General features: G+C 51.9%; 1 protein-coding gene across 1 annotated transcript in view; it reads right to left on the reverse strand.

The window, feature by feature from the left end:
• LOC129553123 (uncharacterized) overlaps positions 1–27,783 on the reverse strand; it is a 42,697-nt gene extending 14,914 nt beyond the window's left edge. Inside the window, exons 1-12 of the mRNA XM_088845558.1 lie at positions 27,562–27,783; positions 20,750–20,925; positions 20,293–20,394; positions 19,378–19,502; positions 18,690–18,845; positions 17,188–17,300; positions 16,538–16,607; positions 16,231–16,380; positions 9,131–9,240; positions 8,881–9,071; positions 8,543–8,769; positions 2,604–2,748 (exon numbers count right to left, since the gene is read on the reverse strand). Coding sequence (XP_088701684.1) covers positions 2,604–2,748; positions 8,543–8,769; positions 8,881–9,071; positions 9,131–9,240; positions 16,231–16,380; positions 16,538–16,607; positions 17,188–17,300; positions 18,690–18,845; positions 19,378–19,502; positions 20,293–20,394; positions 20,750–20,925; positions 27,562–27,783 — 1,787 coding nt within the window. The remainder of the gene's footprint in view (positions 1–2,603; positions 2,749–8,542; positions 8,770–8,880; positions 9,072–9,130; positions 9,241–16,230; positions 16,381–16,537; positions 16,608–17,187; positions 17,301–18,689; positions 18,846–19,377; positions 19,503–20,292; positions 20,395–20,749; positions 20,926–27,561) is intronic.

The raw sequence follows: 27,783 nt of genomic DNA on the forward strand, positions 1-27,783 counted from the left end.
TGGTGTCTTCGTGTGTGAGACCGCAATCCTCGTCATATTCTCATCCCACCCACTTCACATTTCAGAACAGAGGAAGTAGTCCCGAAGAAACTCTCAGAAATGGACAGCCGCCGCCTCCAGGGACACTGTGTCAAGTCCTGCACAGAGGCTCTCCTCTGAAACACGCCTGCGGAGCCCCGACACGCGTGGGTGCGTGCTGGGCGTGTCCCTTCCTTTGGCAGGTGTCACAGGCTTAGAAACTTCCTCTCATCTCTGTGAACTCGATCCACTGGCTCTAACTGGCTCTAAGAGGATCAGCCCCGGGAGTGGGGCTGGGAATGGTCGTCAGCAGTGCCAGTTTGCTCAACTGGGCCCAGAAACTACGTTACCCGGAAAACACTCCCTGCGACAAAAAAGACTACCAGTAATTTACTTCCCATCTCATCTAGAGGATTGTAACTTCCTTGTATCACATTTTACCCGTTAACCTTTTTATTAAATAGGGCCGGCTCCTTTTCCAGGAGGAGGAACACAGGCTGGATTGGAAATGAAAACGAATGTTCCTGTAAAGATGTGGCACCTGCCCAAGGCGGGTGAGCATGCCCAGAAAAGTCTTGTTCTTTTCTTTTAACAGAAAGAACCTCACAGTACGTGAGGTAAAACAAGAGGCTCCTAAGGAATCGTATATGATCACTCTTTTATAAAATAAAACATTATATATATACGCACAGAAAAGGTACTGGAAAGAAAGACGTAAGAGATACAAATCATGTCCCAGCAATAGTTATTAGTGAGCGGGGAACTCTGTGCATTTCTGCTTTTACACTGGGAATTTGTATTTCCAAATTTTCTATAATAAACACGCGTTGATTTGAAAAAAGAAAATTTTTAAGGGAAAAGTCTACCATCCTGGTTCCAGTTAAGTTTCTGTCGTTCTTACCAGAAAAGGAAAAAGTAGAAAATGTTCTTAGATTTTACTTAAAGGATCATGGTTAAATGATATTTTGAAGTGAAGTTCAAAATGATGTGGATTTACATGTTAGTATTGCCAATCAGATTTCCAAGGAAGAAAAACTGGAAGAAAAATTACTGGGTTGTTTGAAAGAGAACAGTCCTTGCACGGTGAACTGCATTTCCTGGCCAACTGTTAACTAAGCAAGAACCTCAGGAACTCTCAGCCTTTGGGACATTGCCAAGCGCTGTCTTTCTCTAAGCTCCCCGCTCCTGGGGGTCCGTGGGCCCTCTCTGCCCCTCTGAATGCAGGACGGGGACACAGTGACCCCAGGACCACAGCCCCAGTGCCCCCCTCTGGCTGCAGGGCGCCCCTCCTGAAGGCACTCCAGGCCTCTTCCCCACCCCCAGGGGAGACAACTCTGTGTCCCCACCTGTGGCAGTGACGCTGGGAGGAGCCTAGCCCCGCCCCATGAGTGAAGGTGTATTCAGCACGCCAACCCCAAATGCAGGTGACTTGGAACTGGACAAAATCACCTGAAAGTTTACACAGAAAAACAAATGTGCAAGAATTGTCAACAAATTTGAAAAATGAGAAAGGCTTGGGAGGAATCTGTCTACTAGGGAGTAAGGAGAGGCTGCAGTAGAAACAGAAGACGGAGGCAGAGGCAGGCGGGCCCAGACTCAGAGGGGACGGTGGGCCGTCTGTGTCACGGGGCCACTGGCCTTGTCCCCCGTCACTGTATCCAACACCAAGACGGCACGGGGATCAACGTGCAAGGAAAGCAAGTAAAACTATGAGAATACTGCAAAGACTATTGGAGGAGTGTTTGGAAAACTCAGGAGCAAAGAAGGTTTTTAAAAGACAAAATAAAAATTTGACACATTTGGCTTCAGAAAAATTTGTGACCTCTACATTGTAAAAGACACAATAAAGAAACTTTTTAAAATGACAGATTGGATAAAATATATTTGAGACACAAGGAACAAAGAATTAATCAGTATTTTCAATAGGCAAAGAGCTCTTAAAATGGATAATATACAAATACTTCGGAATAAAAATGGGAAAAATATTTGAAAACCTAATGCAGTGCACACAAGAGAGATTGTCGAATGGTCAAACAGATGAAAGGATGTACATTCCCACTGGTATCAGAGGGATGCTCATAGAAACAATTACTTGTTTTACCTGGATAAAACCAAATATACTGTTCTTATGCTGCAGAGTCTGGGGAAACTGGTGAAGTGTGAGTCACTCTAGCTTTGGGGACAGTAATCGTGAAGACTTATGAAGATTTAGCACAGGCAGCCCTTTGCCTTTTGGACGTCCACAGAAGTAAGACCAGTTGCACCTGACAACAGGGCCCCCTCGGTGGCTCAGCGGTAAAGAGTCCACCTGCAAGGTGAGAAACGCGGGTTCGATCCCTGCATCAAGGAGATGCCCTGGAGAAGCCCATGGCTACCCACTCCAGGATTCTTGCCTGGAGAATTCTGTGGACAGAGGAGCCTGGTGGGCTACGGTCCACAGGGTAGCGAAGAGTTGGACACGACGGAAGCGACTCAGCACAGGCATGCCCCTGACAATATTGGCACAGAGATACTCCTGGTAAACCGTCTGAACGAGGCATGCCAGCCAAACCGCAGGGCCTGTTGGGGGACGGCCATCAACTCACGGTCTGCCTGTGGTGGACGGCGACACTGCCGATGAGAAGCGGTCGCGTCTGCGTGCTGGGTCACAGGCGCCGTCCCAGATGCACGGCTGGGGGTGGGAACTAGGGCGTGGCAGACGGACAGGTGCAGTGCCGTCGAACCCTAACCCTGGAAGTTTCACACACTGAGAGCTGCTCGGGCATCACCCTTGAGGTTCCGTTGGGGGTGCCACTGTCTTTACACTGGTTCACGAGCCCATGTTACGATATAATAATGAAGAAGTGGTGTGGAACTAATCTCAACCAATTCTCACACTTCAAATGGGTAACCAGTCCAGCTTCCTGGCACGGTGTTGGGGGGTCTGGCGATACCACAGATGACCAAGCCAAAGGGGGTTGTTAACACGTGAAATCTGAGGCATTTGCTCTGCTGGGTTTCAGACTGGGGCTGGTGACCTTTGCTTCCTTCTGATTTCTTCTTTCTAGAATGGGTGTGTCTCGCCTATGACGGTCTCCTCACTGCATTTTGGAGCAAACGGCTTGTCTGGTTTCACGGGTTCACATATAGAGAGGACTTTGGCCCAGGATGAATCCTGCCCGGAATATCAGCCATCACTGAGGTACGTGACATAGGTGACGGACTTTGGGACTTAGTGCTGATGGCTGAATTCAGGAAGTTGTGATGCAGTGAATTATTCTGTGCGACAGAAGGGAGTGGGCTTTGGGGAGCCAGAGGGCAGACTGGTGTGAACCAAATTGTGTCCCTTCAAAAAAGATGAGCAGTTGACCCTCGAACAACATGGGTTTGAACTGTGCAGGTTAACATATATGTGTGTGTTTTTCAGTATACCATTGGCCCTCTGGATTCATGGGTCTCATATCCAGGGATCACCAAACCTTGGACTGAAATGTCTGTTTGGTTGAGCCCTTGGATCCAGAACGCGTGGATATGGATGGCCAACTACGGGACTTGAGCATCCATGGATTTTGTTAAACGCAAGGGCTCCTGGAGCCAACCTCCCACGAGTAGCAAGAATGACTGCCCTGGAGCCCTAAACGGTCAGTGTTAACTGATTAACTGACTCAGAGTGAGCCGGCCTGACTTTTAGGAGCTTCACAGAAACCAGATGTTCTTAGGGACCATACGGGCGACATTCAGACGCAGCACTGCCCATGCTCTCCAGCCGGCTTAGAAAATAGATGGGTGTTGTCTGACTTTCATGCATTCGTTCAAACGTTAGTTGTAAAGAAGGCTGAGAAGAATTATTGTACTTTTTGCAAGATAAGTAAAACTGAGATATGAGTAATTGTTAGTAATGTTAAGCGAACTATTTTATTTAACTTACCTCTGTACAGATGGCCCCGGGTTGGCAACTGACTTCTGTGAGAATAAATAAGAATCAGTAACATTGCACAAGAAGACACTGTCGACGTTGAGGTTGTTTTTTCAGAAACTTCAAGTTTGTTGTTAGTGGACTTCACGGGATGCTGTTGCAGGGATGTCTGAGGCCTGGGGAGCGCTTTCACTGAGGAGACAGCTTCTTTCCCCCACAAGCATGCTGTCTGAGGAGACATGCTCCTCCCCAACCATGCTGTGTGCCCGGCGTGGTGTCACTTCTCGGCGAGCATGAACGTGTTTAAATTCTAAGAAAACTGCCAAACGGCTTTCCCAAGGGGCGTCACTTTAAGTCCTCGTCTTACTTTTAATGCATTAGACACCCAGCTCCTCTGCGGGGCCACCGTCGCCTGGTCCTGCTGGCCTTTTCAGTTCTAGCCGTTCTGGTTCAGGTGCGTGTGTGCTCAGTCGTGTCTGACTCTTTGCAACCCCGTGGACTGTAGTCCACCAGGCTCCTCTGTTTGTGGGGTTTTCCAGGCAAGGATACTGGAGTGGGCTGCCATGCCCTCCTCCAGGGGATCTTCTTGACACAGGGATCGAGCCTGCATCTCCTGCATTGGCAGGCAGATTCTTTACCACTGCGTCCCCTGGGAAGCCCTGACTCCTGTGCCGTGGTGTCTTATTGTGGCTTTAATTTGCATTCCCCTAATGTCTAATGGTGTTGACCATCTTTTCATGTGCTTATTTGCCACCCATATATATATATATATAGGTGCAAAGTTTGTTCAAATCTTTTCCTATTTAAAAACCTGGGTCATTTTTCTTATAATTGAATTTTGAAAATTCTTTATATATTCTGAATACAAGTAAACAGTTTGGAGATATTCCAGCCAAAAGTATTTTTATTTTTGAAACGGTGACTTCCAAAGAGCAAATATTTTTCACTTTTATGAAGTCCAATTTTTTCTAATAGTGCTTTTGGTGTCATAAAACTTTGCCTGACTCACGATCACATATTCTGTTTTCTTCCCAGAGTATTGTAGTTTACCCTTAAATTTTAGCTCCAAGATTGATTCTGAGTTATTTTTGTGTCTGCTGTGAAATAGTGCGTCAGGTTCGTTTTTTCCTTGTGGGTATCTGATTGCTCCAGTACCATTTATTGAAAATACATTTCTCCCCGTTGAATTGCCTTGGCATCTTGGTTTAAAATCCAATGACCAGAAATGTAAATGTTTTATTTCTGGAGTTTCAATTCTGTTTCACCAATCTGTATGTCTGTCCTTACGCTGGCACCATACAGTAGCTTCGTAGTAAATTTTGAAATCAGATTATGGAAGTTTTCCGATTTGGTTCTTCTTTTTCTAAATTATTTTGGTCATTCTTAAGGATTCTGAATTTCTACATACAGCTTGATATTTCCTTAAAGAAAAAAGCTTGCTGGGAATTCAATGGGGGTAATGTAAGTTTGTAGATCAGTGTGGGGGAAATTTCTTATCATGACAATACTGAGTACTCCAATCCATAAATATTATCAATCTTTCCATTTATTTGGATTGTGTTTAATTTCTCTCAACAATAGCTTGTAGCTTTATATATATGGATTTTGTATTTGTTGTTTTATTGTTTTTTGATGCTGCTCTGAATGGAATGTCTTTCTCAGTGCTGTTTTCGGATTTCCCACTGCTGGTTTACAGGAATATAATTCAGGTTTTTAATACTGATTTTGCATCCTACCACCTTGCTAAGTTACCCTATCATTTCTATTAGCTTTTATGCAGGTTTGTTAGGATCACGTTACCTGCAAATAAAGACAGTTTCACTTTCAGATATATGTGCCTTTAACTTCTATTTCTTGCTTTACTGTACTGGCTGGAACTTTTAAGTAAAATGTCAGATAGAAGTTTGGAGTACACATTTTTGTCTTGGTCCAAGTCTTAAGGGAAGAGCCTTGGTATGAATTAAGTATGAGTTAGTTGTAAGTTTCATCAGAGTTCTTTATCAGATTTAGGGGGTTCTACCCAAACTGCAATACTTTGGCCACCTCATGCGACGAGTTGACTCACTGGAAAAGACTCTGATGCTGGGAAAGGTTGGGGGCGGGAGGAGAAGGGGACGACAGAGAATGAGATGGCTGGATGGCATCACCGACTCTGTGGACATGAGTTTGAGTGAACTCCGGGAGTTGGTGATGGACAGGGAGGCCTGGCGTGCTGTGATTCATGGGGTCGTGGAGAGTCGGACACGACTGAGCGACTGAACTGAACTGAACCCCTAGGTTGTGAAATTGTTTTATTTTATCTGGATGGGCCGTTAACAAATGCTTTTTCTGATTGGGTGTGCTCATGTTTATTGTACTTTATTTTTTCATATGCTTATTGCATTAATACATTTTCAGATGTCAAGCTGACCTTGTATTTCTGGAATAACCCTCCCTTACTTACAATGTATGGACCTGTTATGTGTGTGTATATATGCCTATGTCTGGTTAATGATATTTGCCTCTATATTCACGGGTGATATCAGCTTATAAGATTCTTCTTTGGCGACAGGATCTGGCTTTAGTATATGTACTCATTTATGTACAGAGGATGAGAGGGCTGGACGGCATCGCCGACGCGATGGACATAAGTTTGAGGAAGCTCTGGAAGCTGGTGATGGACCGGGAAGCCTGGCGTGCTGCAGTCCATGGGGTCACAGAGTCAGACATGACTGAGCGACTGAACTGAATTGATTATGTACTCACCTCGTAGGATGAACTGTGTGGTATTTCTTCCTCTTCCATTTTCTGAAAGTTTGTGCATGATTGATTTGGGTTTTTTTCCCTTAAAACATCAGGTAGAATTCACCAATGAAGCCATTAGGGCCTAGGATTTTCTTTGTGGAGAATTTAAAATTACTAGTTCACAGCTTTTACTTGTTATATGTCCATTTGAATTTTCTATTTCTTCTTGAATTGTTTAGTAACTTGTATCAATTACGTAGAATGGTAAATCCCTTTCTTAAGTAATAAAGCATGCTTCAACCTTGGAACACTTATAATTAAGTATAGAAAAGTTTAAGAGACCCAAACCCATGACGTTACTGTTTTTGCATTAGCAAGTCATCGGCACATTGGTAATTTGGATCTCACCTTCCTGAATGCCAAAGATGATGTGTCCTCCTGTGCAGGAGAGACAAATCTTTCAGCTCTTAGAATCTTAGAGATCACCTTGTTCTCTCCTGTTTGCCACCAAATAAATGTAACAAAGCTGTATCCAGCTGAGATTTAACACAATGGTCAGTGACAAGTGTCCGTCAGGGTGGTGGCTGCACGGTCAGGGCTGGCAGCAGGTGTCCAATGGGACTGTCGCAGGCATGTTGGAACCTGGGGTCACCCTGGCTTCAATGACAGCAAAGCATAACCCCTGATTACCTGCTCCCACCTTGGAGTGGATATCACGTTTAGCGGTTGAGTCTGGGATAGGGACAGGATTATAGGTTCCCCTAAATGTGCTTCCAAACCTCGAATGGAAGCTGCTGGTACAAGTGTAAACAAGGAAAACATCACTGCTGCTGAAGGCAGGTGCCGACCCGCTTCCTACTTCTACATTATTACAAGGAGCCCCTCTCTGATGCCCTGCAGGGGTCGTGAGATGAGTCTCCGCTGCAGAGAAAGCGCAGTCACCAGTCGCCTGCAGGAGTCAGCATTCGCAAACCTGCTCACAATAACCCACCCACCAGAGACCCCAGAGCATCTGACCTCTGGGGGCCGAAGAGAGGCAGCCCCGCTGGCTCCATCCAGGGATGGTGGGGATGATGGAGCATGCCCACACGCCACACCCTCACAACACACATACACACACACACACACAGACACACAGGATACACACTCACATACACACAGGATACACACACACACAGAATACACACACACAGAATACACACACAGAATACACATTCAGAATACTCACACAGAATATACAGAGACACACAGGATACACACTCACACAGAATACACACACACACAGAATACACACTCACACAGAATACACACTCACACAATACACACACACACAGAATACACACACACAGAATACACAGAGACACACAGGATACACACACAGAATACACACACAAACAATACACACACAAACAATACACACACAGAACACACACACAGAACACACACACATCACATACAGAAAACACACACACAGAATACACACACAAACAGAATACACGCACAACACACACACATCACATACAGAAAACACACATGCAGAATACACACACACAGAATACACACATATACACAGGATACACACACAGAATACACACAGAAACAGAATATACACACAGAACACACACACATCACATACAGAAAACACACACACAGAATACACACACACACAGAATACACACACAAACAGAATACACACACAGCACACACACATCACATACAGAAAACACACACGCAGAATACACACACACAGAATACACACACACACATCACACTCATAGAACAAACGCAGAGAGAACACACACATCACACTCACACCCCACGGAAACACACTCACTCACACACACACTCGCACACAGTGCCCACCCGTGGCTCAGCTGAGTTCTGTCACTTGCCCCCTGTCCCTACCTCCTTGTTCCCGTGAGCGGCACTCCCCAAGTACCACATAAGGGCTGCAGTTCACACAAGTGATTCCAAACACGGCTCTGCCCTGGTTCTTGGAGGGCGGTGGGGCGGCTCCTGCCGGGGGCTGGAGGCTCACCTTCAGCGATGGCGGGGTGTCCTCTGGCTGTATGGAGGCGGTGGAACACAGACTTGGGTGCCGGGAAGAGGGCCGGAGCTCCTTGGGCGTCTCTCTGCAAGTGGGGGTGGGGTCAGCAGGGGGGCCTGGCTGTGGGGGGGGCGCAGCACACGGCCCTCCTGCCCCACAGGGCTCTGAGCGGCTGCCTGGGCTTCTCCCCACCCACCGAGCACCCCGACCCCTGCACATGCCAATCTGGGCAGCAGTGGGGCAGGGGCCTGCAGAAGCGCACAAGGGCACGGAGCTGAGCCCGCGGCCATGGCACGGCCCCTCCCGGTGGAGGCCCCGGGACACTCGTCCTGGACACCCTCGGGGGGCATCGTCGTCACACGAACAAGAGGGGGACTCGGCCCTCCTCTACCGACCTGACAGGGGAGCATAAGGACAGCACGGGCCGGTCAAAGCTCCAGGCCCACCATCCATGGGGACACGGCCTGGGAGTCCTGGCTGTGCATGCACAGCACTGAGCACAGCCCAGCGCGCCGGCTGGAGTGTGAGCCACCGGGGCCGTGACTTGTCACTCCGTCTGTGGAGCAATGGGAACGGGCGCAGGCCATGCCCGCGAGACTAGACAGTGCACGCCTGCCCGTGTGTGGCCATCCCCACTCACGTTTCCATCCTGGCCGGTCAGTCCCAACAACCAATCCAGTTACAGTCCCACAGCAGCCTACAGTCCAAAAGGAACACTCCCAATAAATCGGTCTGATCACTGCTGCTAGGGACACACTCTGTAAAGTCCTACAAAGTGCTGCCACTAAGCGCCCGTGAGACACGGCAGTGCCCAGGATTCGAGCATGTTCCCAGGTCTCTAGAAGCCCAGACTCCTGACCTGTTCCAGCAGCATCTCCCAAGCTGTGTGTATTACTCTCCGTTCATTTCCAAGGCCAAGCGTCCAACATCACACGAATCCAAGTCTGTGCCCCAACACGGAAGCCAAAGAAGCTGAAGTTGACCTGTTCTTTGATGACCTACAAGACCTTTTAGAACTAACACTTGAAAAAAGACATCCTTTTCTTCATAAGGGTTTGGAATGCAAAGTAGAAAGTCAAGAGACACCTGGACTAACAGGCGAGTTTGGTCTTGGAGCACAGAGTGAAGCAGGGCAAAGGCTAACAGAGTTCTGTCAAGAGAACACACTGGTCACAGCAAACACCCTCTTCCAACAACACAAGAGATGACTCTACCTGTGGACATCACCAGATGATGGATACCAGAATTAGATCGACTGTACTCTTTGCAGCTGAAGATGCAGAAGCTCTATATAGTCAGCAAACACATGAGCTAGCGCTGACTCTGGCTCAGATCATCAGCTCTTTATTGTAAAATTCAGACTTAAATTGAAGGAAGTAGGGAAAATCACTAGGCTATTCAGGTATGACCTAAATCAAATCTCTTATGATTATACAGTAGAAGTGATTAATAGATTCAAGGGATTAGATCTGATAGACAGAGTTCCTGAAGAACTACGGACAGAGGTTAATAACATTGCACAGGTGGCAGTGGCCAAAAACATCCCAAAGAAAAAGAAATGCAAGAAGGCAAAGTGGTTGTCTGAGGAGACTTTACAAATAAATAGCTGATCAAAGAAAAGAGGCAAAACACAAGGGATAAAGGGAAAGATATACCCAACTGAATGCAGAGTTCCAGGAAACAGCAAGGACAGATAAGAAGGTCTTCTTCTATGAACAATGCAAAGAAATAGAGGAAAACAATAGAATGGGAAAGACTAGATATCTCTTCAAGAAAATTGGAGATATCAAGGGAATGAAAAGGACAGAAATGGTAAGGACCTAATGGAGGCAGAAAAGATTAAGAAGAAGTGGCAAGAATACACAGAAGAACTATATAAAAAATGTCTTTGTGACCTGGATAACCACGATGGTCACTCACCTAGAGCCAGACATCATGGAGTGTGAAATGAAGTGAGCCTTAGGAAGCATTACTATGAACAAAGCTAGTGGAGGGGATAGAATTCCAGCTGAACTATTTAAAATCCTAAAAGATGATGCTGTTAAAGTCAGCACGTCAATACATCAGCAAATTTTGAAAACTCAGCAGGGGCCACAGGACTCAAAATGGTCAGTTTTCATTCCAGTCCTAAAGAAGGGCAATGTCAAAGAACATTCAAACTATAGGACAGCTGTACTCATTTCACATATTAGTAAGGTTATGCTCAAAATCCTTCAAGCTAGGCTTCAGCAGTAAGTGAACTGAGAACTTCCAAATGTATAAGCTGGATTTAGAAAAGGCAGAGGAACCAGAGATCAAATTGCCAACATTCATCGGATCATAGAGAAAGCAAGGGAATTCCAGAAACATCTACTTTCGCTTCATTGACTACGCTAAAGCTTCTGACTATGTGGATCATGACAAACTGTGGAAAATTCTTCAGGAGACTGCAAATACCAGACCACCTTGCCTGTCTCCTGAGAAACCTGTACAAGAGTCAAGAAGCAACAGTTAAAACTGGACATGGAACAGCTGAGTGGTTCCAAATTGGAAAAGGAGTACATCAAGGCTATATATTCACTCTGTTTAACTTAGATATGCAGACGATATACCACTCTAATGCAGAAAGAAGAGGAATTGAAGAACCTCTTGATGAGGGTGAAAGGGGACAGTGAAAAGGATGGCTTAGTTCAAAACACGAAGATCATGGCATCAGCTCCCATCACTTCATGGCAAATAGAAGGGAAACAATAGAAAGGGTGACAGGCTCCAAAATCACCATGGACAGTGGCTGCAGCCATGAAATTTAAAGGCGCTCGCTCCTTGGAAGGAAAGCTATGACAAACCTAGACAGTTTATTAAAAAGCAAAGACATCGCTTTGCCGACAAAGGTCTATATAGTCAAAGCTCTGGTTTTTCCAGTAGTCATGTATGGTTGTGAGAGTTGGATCATATAGATGGCTGAGTGCCGAAAATATGATGCTTTTGAATTGTAGTGTTGGAGAAGACTCTTCAGAGTCCCTTGGGCTGCAAGGAGATCAAACCAGTCAATCCTTAAGGAAATCATCTCTGAATATTCATTGGAAGGATAAATGCTGAAGCAAAATATTCAATATTCTGGCCACTTGATGCAAAAGAAGGAGGAGAGGGTGGCAGAGGATGAGGTGGTTGGATGGCATCACTGACTCAACGGGCACGAATTTGAGCAAACTCCAGGAGATGGTGCTGGACAGGGCAGCCCAGCGTGCTGCAGTCCACGGGGCCACAGAGAGTCGGACACGACTGAGCGACTGAACAGCAACAACTAGCCAGTTGCTAGGCTGGCTGCAGATGAGCCCAGGAGCATTTCTGCAGAAGAAGGGTCACCTGTTCTCCTGCTCACTGGGTCTGGAGGGTTGTAAACTTGCACACTTCCCACACAATCAACCTTCAGTAAAGGAATGCAGGGTTAGATTGAAAATGAAGAATAGTATTCCAAAAATGAGCAATACAGTACATTCCAAAGATGCAACAACCTATATTCATAAAAATCCACATATTCACAATATATGAAGTTTTCAAGGCTTCTAAAGAGGTCTACAAATATGATTGTAACTTTATAAGACATGATGTATGTTAATACACACATAAAGTTTTTAAAGGAAGACCTGAAAAATACTAATCGAAATGCCAGCAGTGGCGACTGGGGGGTGGGGAAAGAAGGGATGTTCATTTTCACACTGGGAAGTTTTGCAGTTTCCAAATTTTCTGTAATGAATATACATTGATTAGGCAATTTGAAAAAAAAAAGAGGCTTTTGTCTTGTTTATTTTTAGAGTTAAGTTTTCCAAACTGATTCCAGTTAGTTTCTTGCCATTCTTGACAGAAAGGGTTAAAGGAAAAAATAATCTTAGATTTTATGTAAAGGACTGTATAGTTGGGTGATTCTTGAAGGTGAAATTCAAACTGACTAAGATTTTCACAATACTAGTGCCATAGGTTTCTAATAAATTTGAAAGAAAAAAACGGGGTTATTTGAAAGGGACTGATCTTTCACACTAAACTATACTCCCTGATCATTAATCAAAAATCTGCAGCAATTGTCAGCTTTGGGGAAATGGACTCACGGTGCGCTTCTCCCTTTTCAGGGTCTCTTTGCCAGCTGGGCTGAAGGGTGGGGAGATGTGGAGCCCCCAGGAGCCCGATCTCCTCCAGGAATGCTAGAGCCTGCCCTGAAGGTTTCCGGGAAGAAGGAGCCCGCAAGGGGTGGGTGCACCCGGCACTTCCTGGCCCTCTATGCCCCCTCCACCCCCAGGAGACTGGCTTCCTGGTACTCTTCAACACAGACGCTGGGCTGGGGAGATGGGAAGGCAGGCTTTGTCCCTCTCACGTAAAGTGCATACCTAACCTAACTCTAGTTCAAATTCCAGGTTTCTTGGAACTACACAAAATGATCTTTAAGCTTATAGGGAAAAATAAATGTGAAAGAATTGTCAACTGTAAAGAAAAACAAATATATGAGAGGAAGATTCACTTGTTGGTATTAAAATGTAGCTAAATGAAATCCTTTTTTGAGATTGAAATAAAAGCTGACTTTTTCCAGTCCTGTGGCCACTGCTGAGTTTCCCAAATTTGCTGACATATTGAGTATAGCACTTTAACAGCATCATCCTTTAGGATTTTAAATAGCTCAGCTGGAATTCCCTCACCTCCACTAGCTCTGTTCATACTAATGACTCCTAAGGCCCACTTGATTTCGCACTCCATGATGTCTGGCTCCAGGTGAGTGGCCACACCATCGTGGCTATCTGGGTCGTGAAGACCTTTTTTGTCCAATCCTTCTGTGTGTTCTGCCACCTCTTCTTAACATCGTCTGCTTCTGTCAGGTCTTTACTGTTTCTGTCGGTTGTCAAGCCCATTCTTGCATGAAATATTCCCTTGACATCTCCAGTTTTCTTGACGGGATTGCTAGTCTTTCCCATTCTGTTGTTCTCCTCTATTTTTTTGGTTGTTCATTGAAGAAGCCCTTCTGATCTCTCCTTGCTGTTCTCTGGAACTCTGCGTTCAGTGGGTACACCTTTCTCTTCTTTGCTCAGCTATTTGTAAAGCCTCCTCAGACAACCACTTTACCTTCTGGCATTTCTTCTTCTTTGGGATGGTTTTGGTCACTTCCTCCTATACAATGTTATCAACCTCTGTCCATAGATCTTCAGGCAGGCTGTTGACAAAACTCTCTTAGCCTTTTCCTGCTTCATTTTGTACTCTAAGGCCAAACTTGCCTGTTATTCCAGGTTTCTCTTGACTTCCTGCTTTTGTATTCCAGTCCCTTGTGATGAAAAGGACTTTTTTTTTTTTTTTTTTGGTGTTAGTTCTAGAAGGTCTTGTAGGTCTTCATAGAACTATTCAACTCCATCTTCTCCAGAAATAGTGGTTGGGGCATAGACTTGGATTACTGTGACGTTGAAAGGTTTATCTTGGAGACAAACTGAGATCTGTCTGTCTTTTCTGAGATGGCACCCAAGTACCACATTTCAGACTCTTTGATTGACTATAAGGGCTATTCCATTTATTCTAAGGGAGTCTTGCCTGTAGTAGTAGATATAATGGTCATCTGAATTAAAATTTCCCATTCCCATCCATTTTAGCTCACCGTCCTAATCTGTTGCTGTTCACTCTTGCCATCTCCTGCTTGGCCACGTCCAGTTTGCCTTGACCCATGGACCTAATGCTCCCGGTTCTTGCGCAGCATTGCTCTTCACAGCATCGGACCTTACATTCACCACCAGACAGAGCCACAGCCGGGCGTCGCGTCCACTGCGGCCAGCAGCTTTGTTCTTTGTGGAGCTGTCAGCAATTGTCCTGCACTCTTCCCGGGAGCACCGGGCACCTTCCGACCTGGGAGCCTCATCTTCTGACATCCTATATCTTTGCCTTTCCTTACTGTTTGTTCAAGGGGTTCTCCTGGCAAGAATACTGGAGTGGGTTGCCATTTCCATCTCCAATACATGAAAGTGAAAAGTGAAAGTGAAGTTACTCAGTTGTGTCTGACTCTTCATGACCCCATGGGCTGCAGCCTACCAGGCTCCTCCGTCCCTGGGATTTTCCAGGCAAGAGTACTGGAGTAGGGTGCCATCACCTTCTCTGCTTTGAATGTGCAGATCACAACAAACCATGGAAAATTCTTCAAGTGATGGGAGATGGGAATACCAGACCACCTTACCCACCTCCTGAAAAACTTGTATGCAGGTCATGAAGCAACAGTTAGAACTGGACATGGAAAAACAGACTGGTTCCAAACTGGGAAAGGAGTACGTCAAGGCTATATATTGTCATCACTTATTTAACTTATATGCAGAGTACGTGATGCAAAATGCCGGGCTAGATGAATTTCAAGCTGGACTCAAGATTGCTGGGAGAAATATCAACAGCCTCAGATATGCATATGAAACCACTCTAATGGCAGAAAGTGAAGAAGAACTAAAGAGCCTCTTGATGATGGTAAAAGAAGAGAGTGAAAAAGTTGAAACTTAATGTGAAAAAAACTAAGATCATGGCCTCTGGTCCCATCACTTCATAGCAAATAGAAGGGAGAAAAGTAGAAGCCGTGACAGATTTTGTTTTCTTGGGCTCTAAACTCACTGCAGATGGTGACTGCAGCCATGAAATTAAAAGGCACTTGCTCTTTGGAAGGGAATCAATGACAAACCTAGTCAGTGTATTAAAAAGGAGAGATACCATTTTGTTGACAAAGGTTCATCTAATCAAAGCTATGGTTTTTCCAGTAGTCATGTATGTATGTGAGAGTTGGACCATAAAGAAGGCTGAGCGCTGAAGAACTGATGCTTTTGAACTGTGGCGCTGGAGAAGACTCTTGAGAATCCCTTGGACTGCAAGGAGATTCAACTAGTCCATCCTAAAGGAACTCAATCCTGAATATTCACTGGAAGGACTGATGCAGTACCTTGGCCACCTGATGCGAAGTACTGACTCACTGGAAAAGACCCTGATGCTGAGAAAGATTGAAGGCAGGAGGAGAAGGGGGCAACAGAGGATGAGATGGTTGGATGGCATCACCGACTCAATGCACACGAGTTTGAGCAGACTCCAGGAGGCAGTGGAGGACAGAGCAGCCTGGCACGCTGCAGCCCATGAGGTTGCAGAGTCGGACTCAACTTAGTAAGGGAACAACAACAAATGTAGTCCAGCCCCTAAAACAGCACGGTGTCCTGGGGACTCACAGCAGATGGACAGACCAGCACCCAGAAGCAGACAGACCAGCTTCCAAGGAAGCTCGGGGTATCAGGAAGGTGCCTTTGGGTTTGAGGAGGAAAAGAGGGCCATTCAGTTAACGAGACGACAACCACCAGCTCAGCTGGAATGAGACAACCTTGACTCCTACTTCACTAAATAAAACAATTCATTGAAGATGGTTTGAAAACCAAAATATGAAGCAAATAAAAATTACAAAAGTGTTAGGAAGGAGTATGGAGGATATTCTGTGAAAAGAACGATTTTTTAAAGCAAGGCAGTTGAGGAGAATATAGCTACTTCAGATGCACAAAACAGCTGTAGAGAAATGGCAACTCACCCCTGCACGGAGGCTCCCCGGGGGCTGTCCAGAGGCTGTGGGAGGAACGCAGGCACACGGTGACAACACTGTGGACACTGAGCTTGTCAACACAGCACCCGCGTCCTCTGCAGCTGACTCGGAGCAGGGGTGCCTCGGGGTCTCGGGGTCCTGGACAAGGAAGGGTCTCACAGGGGAGCCCCCTCCCCGCGCCCTTGCCCATGCGTGAGCGTCTCTGCTTCTCATTGGTGAGAGACAGGAAGAGCAATGTATTTATTTTACACGAAAACACCAACTCTTCGCAAAGGGTTGTAGCTTCACACCCCACCAGCCACGTGCGAGCCCACTGTGTACAGCCGTGCCAGCCCTGGGGGTTGGGCTTTTTGATTACGGCCACTCTGGGCAGAAAGTAGCGGCGTCTCATCGTGGTTTTAGCTTGTGTTTCCTTAAGGGGGAATGATGCTGAAGTTGACCATCTGGGTTTGTCTGCCACCCATGGGATCCCCCTCTGGTAAAGTGTGTTCAGATATTTTGCCCATTTAAAAAACCTGGTCAGTGTTCTTGTAAATGAGTTTTGAAAGTTCTATACATATTCTGGGTACATGTATATAATTTGCAAATAATTATTTCTCTCTGTGGCTTATATTTCCATTTTCTGAATGGTGACCTTTAAAGACTAAAAGTTAACTCATGAGGAGCTGCAGAAATGGGTGGCTTTGAAAGGAGTCAGCCGCGCCGGCTTGATCTTGTGGAGAGTGAATTCAGAAATGATACGACACACACACCCACAGGACTCTCCAAAGACCCACACACACAGAACCCCACACGTGCACTGCATCACACACACACACACCCCCAAGCACACTCACAGATACGCGCAACGCCCACCCCACCACACCAACACAGAGGTCCCGGCTCCAGGTGACCTTGGGACCCCCAGTCCTGGACGGATAGATGGGGGAGCACGGACGCCCGTACCTGTGAAAGGTCTTCTATTTGTAAACTCACATTCCTCTTCCCTGTCTGGTGTTTCAAGTTCTGCTGTTGGCGGCCCTGTGTCATGTAATCAAACGTGCTCAGCTTTTTGGCCACTAGAAAGGAGAAGGCAGGCAAGAGGCAGTCACCACCCACCGTCCGCCGCCCGCAGTACTGGGAGCTGGCTCCCAGCCTGGAGCCTGGGGAGCGGCTGGAAGGCGACCTGGAGCCCAGTTGACCTTCGGGCCGAAGCCGGCAGGTGCCTGCACCTGCGAAGCCCACCAGCCCTGGCCCGAGGGGGCCTCACAGGCCCGTAAAGTCAGCATGGATGTGACAAGTGCGGAGCCCAGCTCTGTCTTAATTAAGGTGAGACAGCGGCCAGCACGTGGCAGACAGACAGGTTATTAAAGAGTCTCTAACGTGTTTGTCAACAGAAGATCACCACTAACGAAAGGAAACACGATCCAGTCACGTGTCTCTGCTCTGGTGGTGCGGGGTGGGGGCTAAATTTTCCATTTCTCTTTCTCTGAAAACTGACAAACATGGGAACAGATGGTTTATAATTATTTCTGGAAAGAGAAAAGGCCACCCACAGAAGCCTATTTGCAGCTTGAGGAGCAGACGGAAGGCTGCTGCCTCCACAGCCCCTGGCAGGGGGTCTGCTTCCCGAGGGGGGTCCAGGCTCAGCCCCTCCCCGGCCTCGCCCCTCCCCAGGGGCTCCTACAAGAGCTGCTGAATTCTTTCTCCATTAACTACACACACTCCCTCAGAGGCCGTCGCAGTTGGAGGATGCGAACTGGGCCTTGCTGACATTCTAGTGAAGACATCCAATCTTCTGCCCAGGTCTGCACAGAGGCCCCCGGACACGGGCTGCCGGCAGGCTCTGCGTGTCTCCCGGAGCCCGCCTGGTGTGGCATGGGCCTGGACGGCGGTGGGCACACAGAGGAGGAGACGCGGGAAGGGCCTGCATCCCTGGTCTGACCCTCAGCCTCCGTGCAACTGCCCGGCACCTCTGCCTGAGGCCGTCTCCCCCGCCAGCTCACTGAGGATTCGCAGCAGCCGGGCCAGGCTCCTCACAGCTGAGTCTGTGCGCTGGCCTGGTGGCTCCGCCTCGGGCCCTGTGTCTGCGGGGGCCCGTCCTGGCCACCTCCCTGCTCCCCAACCACACAGGAGCTGGAGACGCAGTCATCAGGTCCAGTGTTCTTTATTGTCAGGAATCCTGGCAGGTACTTCTCTAAATGCCCTGCTCCTGCCTCACAGACTCCATCCCCTGATCTCTCTCAACACTGTCACCGCCCACTTTTTAACCCCTTGTGTTTCTGCAGGTCTCAGAATAGAACTCAGCCCTCTGCCCTCTTGGAGTTCTCCTTTCTACCCTGAACTCATTGCTGGAGAGGGCAGCCTGCCGGGGACCCGTGTGAGCACAGTGGTGAAGGCCAGCCAACCTGAGGAGCATGTGCTCCGGGGAGCATGTACTTGGCTGGAGGGGAGCCAGGGACACGTACTCAGGTAGAGGTGGAAGAAGAGCAGGTGGCCGAGCAGCAGCAGGCTGATGAGCGACAGCAGCAGCACCAGCAGCCCGAGCGCCAGGAGGAGGCCGGGGCTGGTCCTCACGGGGTAGATCGGGAGGAACAGCAGCCACGTGTCCTTGTTGGAAATACCTGTGGAGGCAGCGCCTCATCAGGTGCGTCCTGGGGTCAGTGCCTGGCAGCAGGGGAGGGGACTGCAGCCCGAGAGAGCCCCGCCCTGCCCAGTGAGCTGCTCCTCGTCGCTCTGCCTGAGTGCCCTGGCATCCCCTCCTCGTGGCGGTGGGCATTATGGTTCCCCTTATGGGTCTGGAAGGTGAGGCTGGGAGAGAGTAACTAAGTGCCCCAGTCACAGAGCCTGGCCCTGGCGTCCACTGTGCTGGGCCCTCCCCACTGTCCCTAGAGCTGAAAGGCCGCAGCCACCACCTTGGGGGCATTTCCAGGACACAGTCCTCTGTGACAAGGGGGCCTGACACCACAACCACGCAGTCTCCAAAACCCAAGTGAGGAAAAGCCGGGAGGGGTCGTGTGCGGGCCACTGAAGGCTGAGTTTCCGCTAAAATGTCCGCCCCACAACTAGGTCTGGACAGGTGCTTGGGCCAGACTGCCCCGTGCGGCACCCCAGGCGGGCGGTGGGCGGCCGGCCTGGGGGGCAGGGGGCACGCACTCCGGTAGCGCGAGTCGGTGCGCAGGGCGGCGGGGTTGAAGAAGTACTGGCATAAGATGTACAGAAGGATGGTGATGATGCAGAGCAGGCCGGCCGCAGCGGAGGCCACCGAGCTGAAGAAGCACCTGTGGGCAGAGCTGGCTGAGCGCCCGGCGGCCCAACAGCCCCGGAGGGGGGTCGCCAGCTCCAGAGTGTCCCCGCCGAAACCCTGGGACCCCTGCCGAGCCCCCTGGACCCCAGCCGAGACCCCCTGGACCCCCGCTAAGCCCCGGGAACCCTGCTGAGCCCCCTGGACCCCCGCTGAGCCCTGGGATCCCTGCCAAGCCCCCTGGACCCCTGCCGAGCCCCCCTGGACCCCCGCTAAGCCCCAGGAACCCTGCTGAGCCCCCTGGACCCCTGCTGAGCCCTGGGATCCCCGCCAAGCCCCCTGGACCGCTGCTGAGCCCCCTGGACCCACACTAAGCCCGGGACCCCCGCTGAGCCCCGGGACCCTTGTCAAGAGCCTGTGACCAGAATAACATCTCTCCCTCCAAAACAATGAACCCTGGGCGGCAATTCTCGGAGCCTGGCTTCCCTGAAGTGTCTTCCTTCGGTCTTCCTGCTGTTGTACCTGAAGGTCCCTTACTCCGGCCCCCTGTCCCCCAGTGGCCCCATCCTGCTGACCCTGCCTTTGGACGTGGGGACTCCCAGGCTCACCTGCCCCGCCCAGAGCCCCTCTCAGCCCGCTCTGTGTCAGGACCTGCAGCACCCATGAGCTCAGCCTCCTTGGGCCTCCAGGCCTGCAGGCAGGGAGCAGGCACCCTGAGGGGGTGTGCCCCAGGGAGGGGCGCTGAGCAGGCTAAGGAGGTGGGTCCTGGCCTGCTCCTGCCCTGCACCAGGGCCCCTCTGCCATCTGGGGCGGGGGAGGGGCCTCACCAGTAATTTCTGCTTCCCACGCAGTTGTTCAGCCACTTGCAGTGATGGTCAAAGCCTGAGACACACTTGTTGCAGGCGCTGCAATGCTTGGCCTTGGCATTCCTGGGAGGAAGGGTGGATGTGGCAGCCTGTCAGTAGGCTGTGCGGTGGGGGGCCGGGCAGAGCCCATCTGCTCAGAGGGCCCACCCAACGCAGTGGGCGCCTTCTCTGAGCCTGCTTCGGGTTGTTCCCGCCCACCCACGGATGCCCCCGGGGCCCTGAGCAGCCCGGGCCGTGATCGGGCCAGGGTCAGCGGCTCGTCTGAGACCTCAGGCGGGCGCTCTGCCCAGGAGGGGGTGGGGGACTGTGCCCGGGACCCTGCCGGGGAACAGGGGTGCCTGAGTCCAGCCCGTGAGCCCCCCCCAACCCCTGACACACTATGGCACCCCTGCCGTGGCCGCCCGCCCCGGACACGCACACAGTGACCTCGCAGAGATGGCAGTACTTGTTCTGGATGACATGCAGGTGTTTGGACCGGTCGAAGGTCGGCATAGGCTGGGAGTAGTTCTTCAAGCGGACGCTGGCTTCGGCCGGGTCGATGGAAATGGCGATCAGGTGGACTAGGAAGTGGAAGAAGAATATCCCGCCGGTCACCTGCAGGGACGTCAAGGAGCAACTCGGCCCAGGCAGCACGCGTGGGGCCCTCCCAGAAGGCAGGTGGACGGGTCCTCGGCTGCCGGGGGGGCCCGTGTGTGGCTGGCGGCAGGGAGCAGGCCTGCCCCTCTGACAGCCGTGTGCCCAGCAGGACCCCCGAGCCCTCCATCCTCCAGGGACAGAGCAGGGTGGGCCGTGGCCCTGAGACTCCCCTGAGCCTCCTGGAGGAGAAGGCCAGGCCTGTGCATGCCTGTGGGGGTCTTTGGGGCAGGGGGGCTGTGCTGAGCTTGAGTCCTCAGAAAACGAGGAGGGTGGGAGGGTGAGCCTCTGTGGCCAGTGGGCCCAAGACTGACTGTCTGTCTCTCTGTGTCCCTGTCTCTCTGTCTGTCTGTTTTCCCCCCAGCCCTCTCAGCGTCGACCCCCTCCCCCAGGGCTCCCAGGATGAGATGACGCGCTGAGATCCACCCTCTGCACGTTCTCTTCAGGGACCAACACACTGTCCCCATGGAAACCAAACAGACGGGAGGAAGCACCGCTCTGGCTCCCTTCAGCCCTGCCCTGACTCCCAGGAGGGTCCTGCAGGGGGGTTTGGGTGCACAGGCCCGCTCCGCAAGGGCCACCTGGGCGCAGCGGGCAGAACCTCCGGCCCACTTCCCACCTGCTGGCAGGGTCTGCCGGGCCATGCCGTGTATGGGCTCTGGGCAGGGCCAGCCTCCTGGGCCCTCCTTACCCAGCACTGCCGTCGGGTCCAGGCACCTGTGGCCCCTGTGGCGCTCAGCTTGGTGGGACCCCCAGGCTCGGGAGCCCGTTCACGGCCTGCATGGGGCTCCCCGGACCCACCACCTGCAGGGAGCAGCTGGCCTCAGTGGGTGCTGCTTTGCCCGAAGCTGATTGGCCCCCTGTCCTCCAGTCTCCAGCGCAGACCCCGGGCCTTGGGTGCCAGGCATGGGACAAGAGAGGCCTGGGCTGGCTAGGGGGCCTGGAGACTACCATGCGGGTTACAGCGAGCTGGGCCAGAGGGCGGGGCCGACTGGAGGGCTGCTGCCCAGGTCAGGGCTGGCACCTGGGTCAGGGCTGGCCGGGTGCACGGCCCGGAGGACATGGGAAATGTGGCTGACTGAGGACCAGCTGCCCAATGGGGGCAGGGCTGCCGAATCCCTCGGAACCACTGGGGCCCTTCCTGAGGCTGGGGGCCCTGCAGGGCTGGGAAGGGGGTGCGGCGCGCCTCTGACAGTGCTGACCAGCAGACGGGCATGCCCAGCGCAGGGTGTGGGGCGGCGGGCGGGGCTCCATGACCAGCCTGCAGTGTCACAGCTGGGGACACCACATGGTCTGTGCCCGCTGACCCCCGGCACCCACTTCCCGGAGCACAGCGGGCTGCTCTGTTTGTATAGTTTCTGGGGCAACGGGAGCGCTTCCGGAGCGCAGACGGGAGTGGCTGGCGGGGCGGGCGGGGGGCAGGAAGTGGCTCACTGCCCAGGTAAGGTCCTGCTCTGCTGCCTCAGTGGGCTTGACCCCACCGGGCACCTTCAGGCAGAGCCGGGACCGTGGGCAGGACAGCAGGCGGGTGGGCCACATGCTCTCTCCCCAAGAGACCACTGCTGGGCAGGGAGTGTGGGCATGGTGCCCATGCTCAGACCCTCAGCCTTACGTGGGGATGCCTGACCCACAGCCAACAGGCAGCCCCACAGCCTTCCCAAAACTGCAGGTGCCAGGGACCCCAGGACAGCGTGCCACCTAGACACAGTGGGCCAAGCTGCCAGGGCCCCTCAGACACCAAGAGTCCACGGCAGGCACACACCTGGGCCCGTCTGCAGGTGGGGAGGCCAGGTCAGTCATGCTTGCCCGCGATTGCCTGGCCATTCCCATTGGTCACACATAGGGTGAGTGGCACTGAGCCCCAGAACAGATGGGTGCAGGCAGGCGGCGCACCTTCCAGCTGCCAGCTTTCACTTTCGGATGTAATTTTATCTCAGGAGAGTCTTAGGTTCAAGTTAATAATACAAAGAACCTGGCCCAGCGTCTCACTTCCAGCAAACAGGCCCCGAGCCGCTCCAGGACGAGGACGCGGCTGGTCCCCTAGCAACTATCTGTGTTCAGTAAACAAACAGCGCCGGCCGCAGCCCAGGACACCCACCCTGTCCCCCGGCTGCCCCGCCAGCCCTAGGCTGGGGGCGGGGCCCACACTGGGCCTGCCCCCCACGGCCTGGGTCCCTGAGGACCCCTGCCCCTCCCACCCCTCCCGCACACGCAGGGCGGCCAGGGTCCAACTTGCTTACCCCCCACCCCCCTCACTCCGTCTCCAGGGTGCCTGTGGGGTGCCTCCTGACTTCCGGAAGCCCCGCAGCCCTGACCCTGGCCCTGGCCCTCCGAAGGCTCCGCTCCTGGGTCCCTGCAGGTGCCAAGGGGCACTGGCGCCCCACTGTGGCCAGAGGGCCACACTCATTGCACTGCTGCCCTTCAGGGACTTCGCTGCGACAGGGCGGGTCTGGGCAGCAGGAGACTTGACCAGCAAACACATCCCACGGGCAGTCTGAGCTCTGGACAGCCAGGAAGGCCACCCTGAATCCTCGGCCTGGGACAGGCAGGAGGGGCTCACGGACACTGGGTGCTGAGCCACCAGGGTGCGGGGCCACGGGGGCGGGGGAGTAAGGACTGCCCACCTGGGGCTCCTTGCCGGGCACAAAGCAGGCAGGCACTCACAGGGGTACCGGACAGGGCACGTGGGTCACTTGAAAAGACTCCCAGGGCCAAAACTCAGCTAAGTGTTGGGTCAAAAGAGAGCAAAGAGACTGGATTATAGCCCAGCACAAAGCTATGGTCAACCTGGAAAGCGTGTTAAAAGCAGAGACAACACTCTGCTGACAAAGGCCTGTCTTGTCAAAGCTGTGGTTTTCCCGGTGGTCATATATGGATGTGAGAGTTGGACTATAAAGAAAGCTAAGCACTGAAGAATTGATGCTTTTGAACTGTGGTCTTGGAGAAGACTCTTGAGAGCCCCTTGGACTGCAAGGAGATCTAACCAGTCCATCCTAAATGAGATCAGTCCTGAATATTCATTGGAAGGACTGATGATTAAGCTCAAACTCCAATACTTTGGCCACCTGATGCAAAGAACTAACTCACTGGAAAGACCCTGATGTTGGGAAAGATTGAAGGCAGGAGGGGAAGGGGACAACAGAGGATGATAAATTGGATTAGCATCACCGACTCAATGGACACAAATTTGAACAAGCTCTGGAGACAGTGAAGGACAGGGAAGCCTGTGTGTGCAGTCCATGGGACCACGAGTTGGACACGACTGAGCGACTGAACACCAACATAAGCAGAGCCCCACAGGTCAGGTGGAGCTGTGTCTCTGAACGGCACTTAAGTCCCAACCCCAGGAACTATGATGATTTTACCTGAGAATGGGGTCTTTGCAGATGATCAAGTTAAGCTGAGGTCCTTGTGGTGTCTCTTGACCTCACAGGACTGGTGACCTTATGAGAAGAGAAGCCCAGGGCTCAGACACGCATGGGGACGACCCTGTGAGGACACAGAGATGGCCAGATCTGCAGCCAGTGGCCGCCTGGGGCCAGCAGAGTTGGGGTGGTTCCCAGGAGCTTTGCAGGGGGCACACCCCCCAAACATCTCAAACATCCCCCGTGCATCTGTGCCTCAGTGCGTGTAACACTGGGGGCGTTCATGTGTGTGGCTGGCGGGTCACTTGTGCATTATATGTAGACTTGTGTATGTGTGTGTGTGTTTGTGGGTCTGTGTGTGCATGTGCCTAGAGGTAAACTTACAGCTTCAGATACAATAAAAAGGAGAAAAGGTCTAAAACCAATGACTGAAGCTTCCACATTAAGAAGGTAGAAAACGAGCAATGAAAGCCGGTACATTGAAAGGAAATAGCAAAAATAAAAGCAGAAATTCAGAAAAAGTAAACAGGGAAAATCAGTAAGTCCAAAGGCAAATAACCTGAATAACCAATAAAAGTGATAAGCCCTAGGAAGACGGATCACTGGTGACATCACTACAGATCCTATAGACACTGGCCGGATAACAGGAAATTGTGCGAAGAGCTTTATTCCAAGAAATGACAATCCAGGCGACATTCTCAAATTTCCCAAAAACACGACTTGCCAGAACAGACAAGACGAAACAGAGAAAGCTGAAAGGCCCCTTTTCTACTGAGCAAATTGATCATGGCAAGTCTTACCACAAAGAAGTCTCTGCTAACTCAGGGGCAGGGACAGACAGACCTCATCTGAGGGAGAGACACCCATACAGATGCCCTGGTTTCTCTGGCTGATGGAGGCTGGGCGGGGCAGGGGGGGTGCTTTGGGGCTCAGTACAGCCCCACATCTGCAAAAGGACCTTAGAAATGGGGAAATGCCAACCTTGGTATTACAGAACACGTGGTAACTTCCCAAGGATTTTTTAGGTGGAAAAACAGAATGGCGCAGAGACACACGTCTCTGTCAGCGGCAGACTGGGCATTCCGGTGACATTTCATCACGTGAGGCACTCGGCATGCATCAGACACGACACAAGACTGGCAGTCGCAATTAGCACCCAGGATTTGAGGTCCGTTACTTTGTTCTCCCTGCTTCTTCAAAGCTGAAAGATGCTGAGCTCAAGGCTTGGGCAGCTTCGCGAGCCCCTCCTGCCCTGCCACTTCCCGCCTAGCCGCACTGCCACCTCCGCTACCTGGCCACAGATGCCTGGCGGGTGGGCAGCGTAGCCCGTTTCCTCAGTGCAGAGTGATGGCGCAGGCGCAGACACCCCACTTTCAGAAGACGGCTCCAGAACCCTCTTTACAGCAGCCCGTCCTGTCCACGGGGCTTCCCAGGGAGCACTAGTGGTAAAGAACCCACCTGCCAACGCAAGGGTTGTAAGAGACGCGGGTTCGATCCCTGGGTCGGGAAGATCCCCTGAAGAAGGGAATGGCAACCCACTCCAGTATTCTTGCCTGGAGAATCCCGTGGACAGAGAAGCCTGCTGGGCTACAGTCCATGAGGTCTCAGAGTCGGACACGGCTGAAGTGACTAACACACAGCCCGCGCACTGGCTCTAATATGCAGTGGCCCTTGGGGTGGGGGCCAGGGTTTCTGGCGGAGCCCCAAACCACCCTGACGCCCACTCAAGAGATCAGATGTCTTATACCCAGAACAAGGCCACTCCGGGGGTCACAGACATCAGCGCCTCAGAGGGAAGGCGTGGGGGGGGCTCCGTGCACCTGACACTGAGGGGGGCATGTGAGCACCTCAAGTCCTTTCTCATGAAAACACACCGTTCCTGGGGCTTCCCTGGGGGCCCAGTGGGTGAGACTCTGCACTCCCAATGCAAGAGGCCCAGGGTCACACTCGGTCAGGGAACGAGATCCCACATGCGGCAACCAAAGATCCCGAGAGCCACAGCTAAGACCCAGTGCAGGCAGATAGATGGAGAAAGCGAATACTAATGCACAGGCACACATGCAGGCACACACACGCGCACACACACACGCACACACCACACACGCACACGCACACATGCACACACACACGTGCATGCACACGCACACACACCACACACGCACACACACACATGCAGGCACACACACGCGCACACACCACACACGCACACACACACATGCAGGCACACACGCGCACACACCACACACGCACACACACACATGCAGGCACACACGCGCACACACCACACACGCACATGCACACACACACGTGCATGCACACGCACACACACCACACACGCACACACACACATGCAGGCACACACACGCGCACACACCACACACGCACACACACACATGCAGGCACACACGCGCACACACCACACACGCACATGCACACACACGCATGCACGCACATGCACACACACAACACACACAATACATGTGCGCACACACGCGCGTGCACACACACAACGCACACAATACATGTGCACACACACGCGCGTGCACACACACAACGCACACAATACATGTGCGCGCACACGCACGTGCACACACGCACACATGCACACACGTGCACACACAGCATACACACACGTGCACACACGCACACATGCACACACGTGCACACACAGCATGCACACACGCACACACACACACGTGCACACACGCACACACGCACACACATGCACATGCACACATGCACACACGTGCACGCACACACGTGCACATGCACACAACAGGCACACTTGCACATGTGCACGCACACACAACTCACGCACATACATGTGCACAATACACACGTGTGCACGCACATGCGTGCACACACGCACACAGTTCCTCTCGGACAGCACAGAATGGCCGTGTAGCCACGGTCAGGGCAGCTTGCAGCCCATCTGCAGCTCCTCCCCTCCTGGGGTCTCTGTTCACCCAGGACCCTCTCGTCCCTGCCACCAGCCGGGCGCCCTCCCCCTGCCCACAGGTAGGAACTGGTAGCCGGGACCCCGATCCAGCAGCCACTGGAGGGCAGCCGTGGGGTTTCTGGTGCAGATGGTGGGGGTGAACCATGGCTGAACTGTGGGAGCCAAGGAGGAGGCAGGTCTGACCACCCCTGTGGGCAGAGCCAGGCCCACTGGGGGCCCTTTGGGCAGCCCCTCCCAGCTTAGAGCACAGCAATGCCCCTGGGAAAAGGATACACTGTAGGCGATGTATTTCCAGTCACGTGGTAGGAGGGGGATGAAGACCCCGAAGGTGGTGAGGGCCAGAATCAGGAACAGGGTCCAGGCCACGACCTGGAAGGAATGCACGGGCCGCGACCAGCCGCTCACCCTGGGCAGGCGGGGCGGCAACGCCTGTGTGTTCCTGCTGCACGCAGCCTCCGGGACGACCCGCCTTGACCTCCTGGCGCAGAAGGCCAT

Source organism: Moschus berezovskii, chromosome 18 (genome assembly GCF_049115385.1).
Source record: "Moschus berezovskii isolate FMDL1 chromosome 18, NW_MosBer_1.0, whole genome shotgun sequence".
Classification (NCBI taxonomy): Eukaryota; Metazoa; Chordata; class Mammalia; order Artiodactyla; family Moschidae; genus Moschus; species Moschus berezovskii.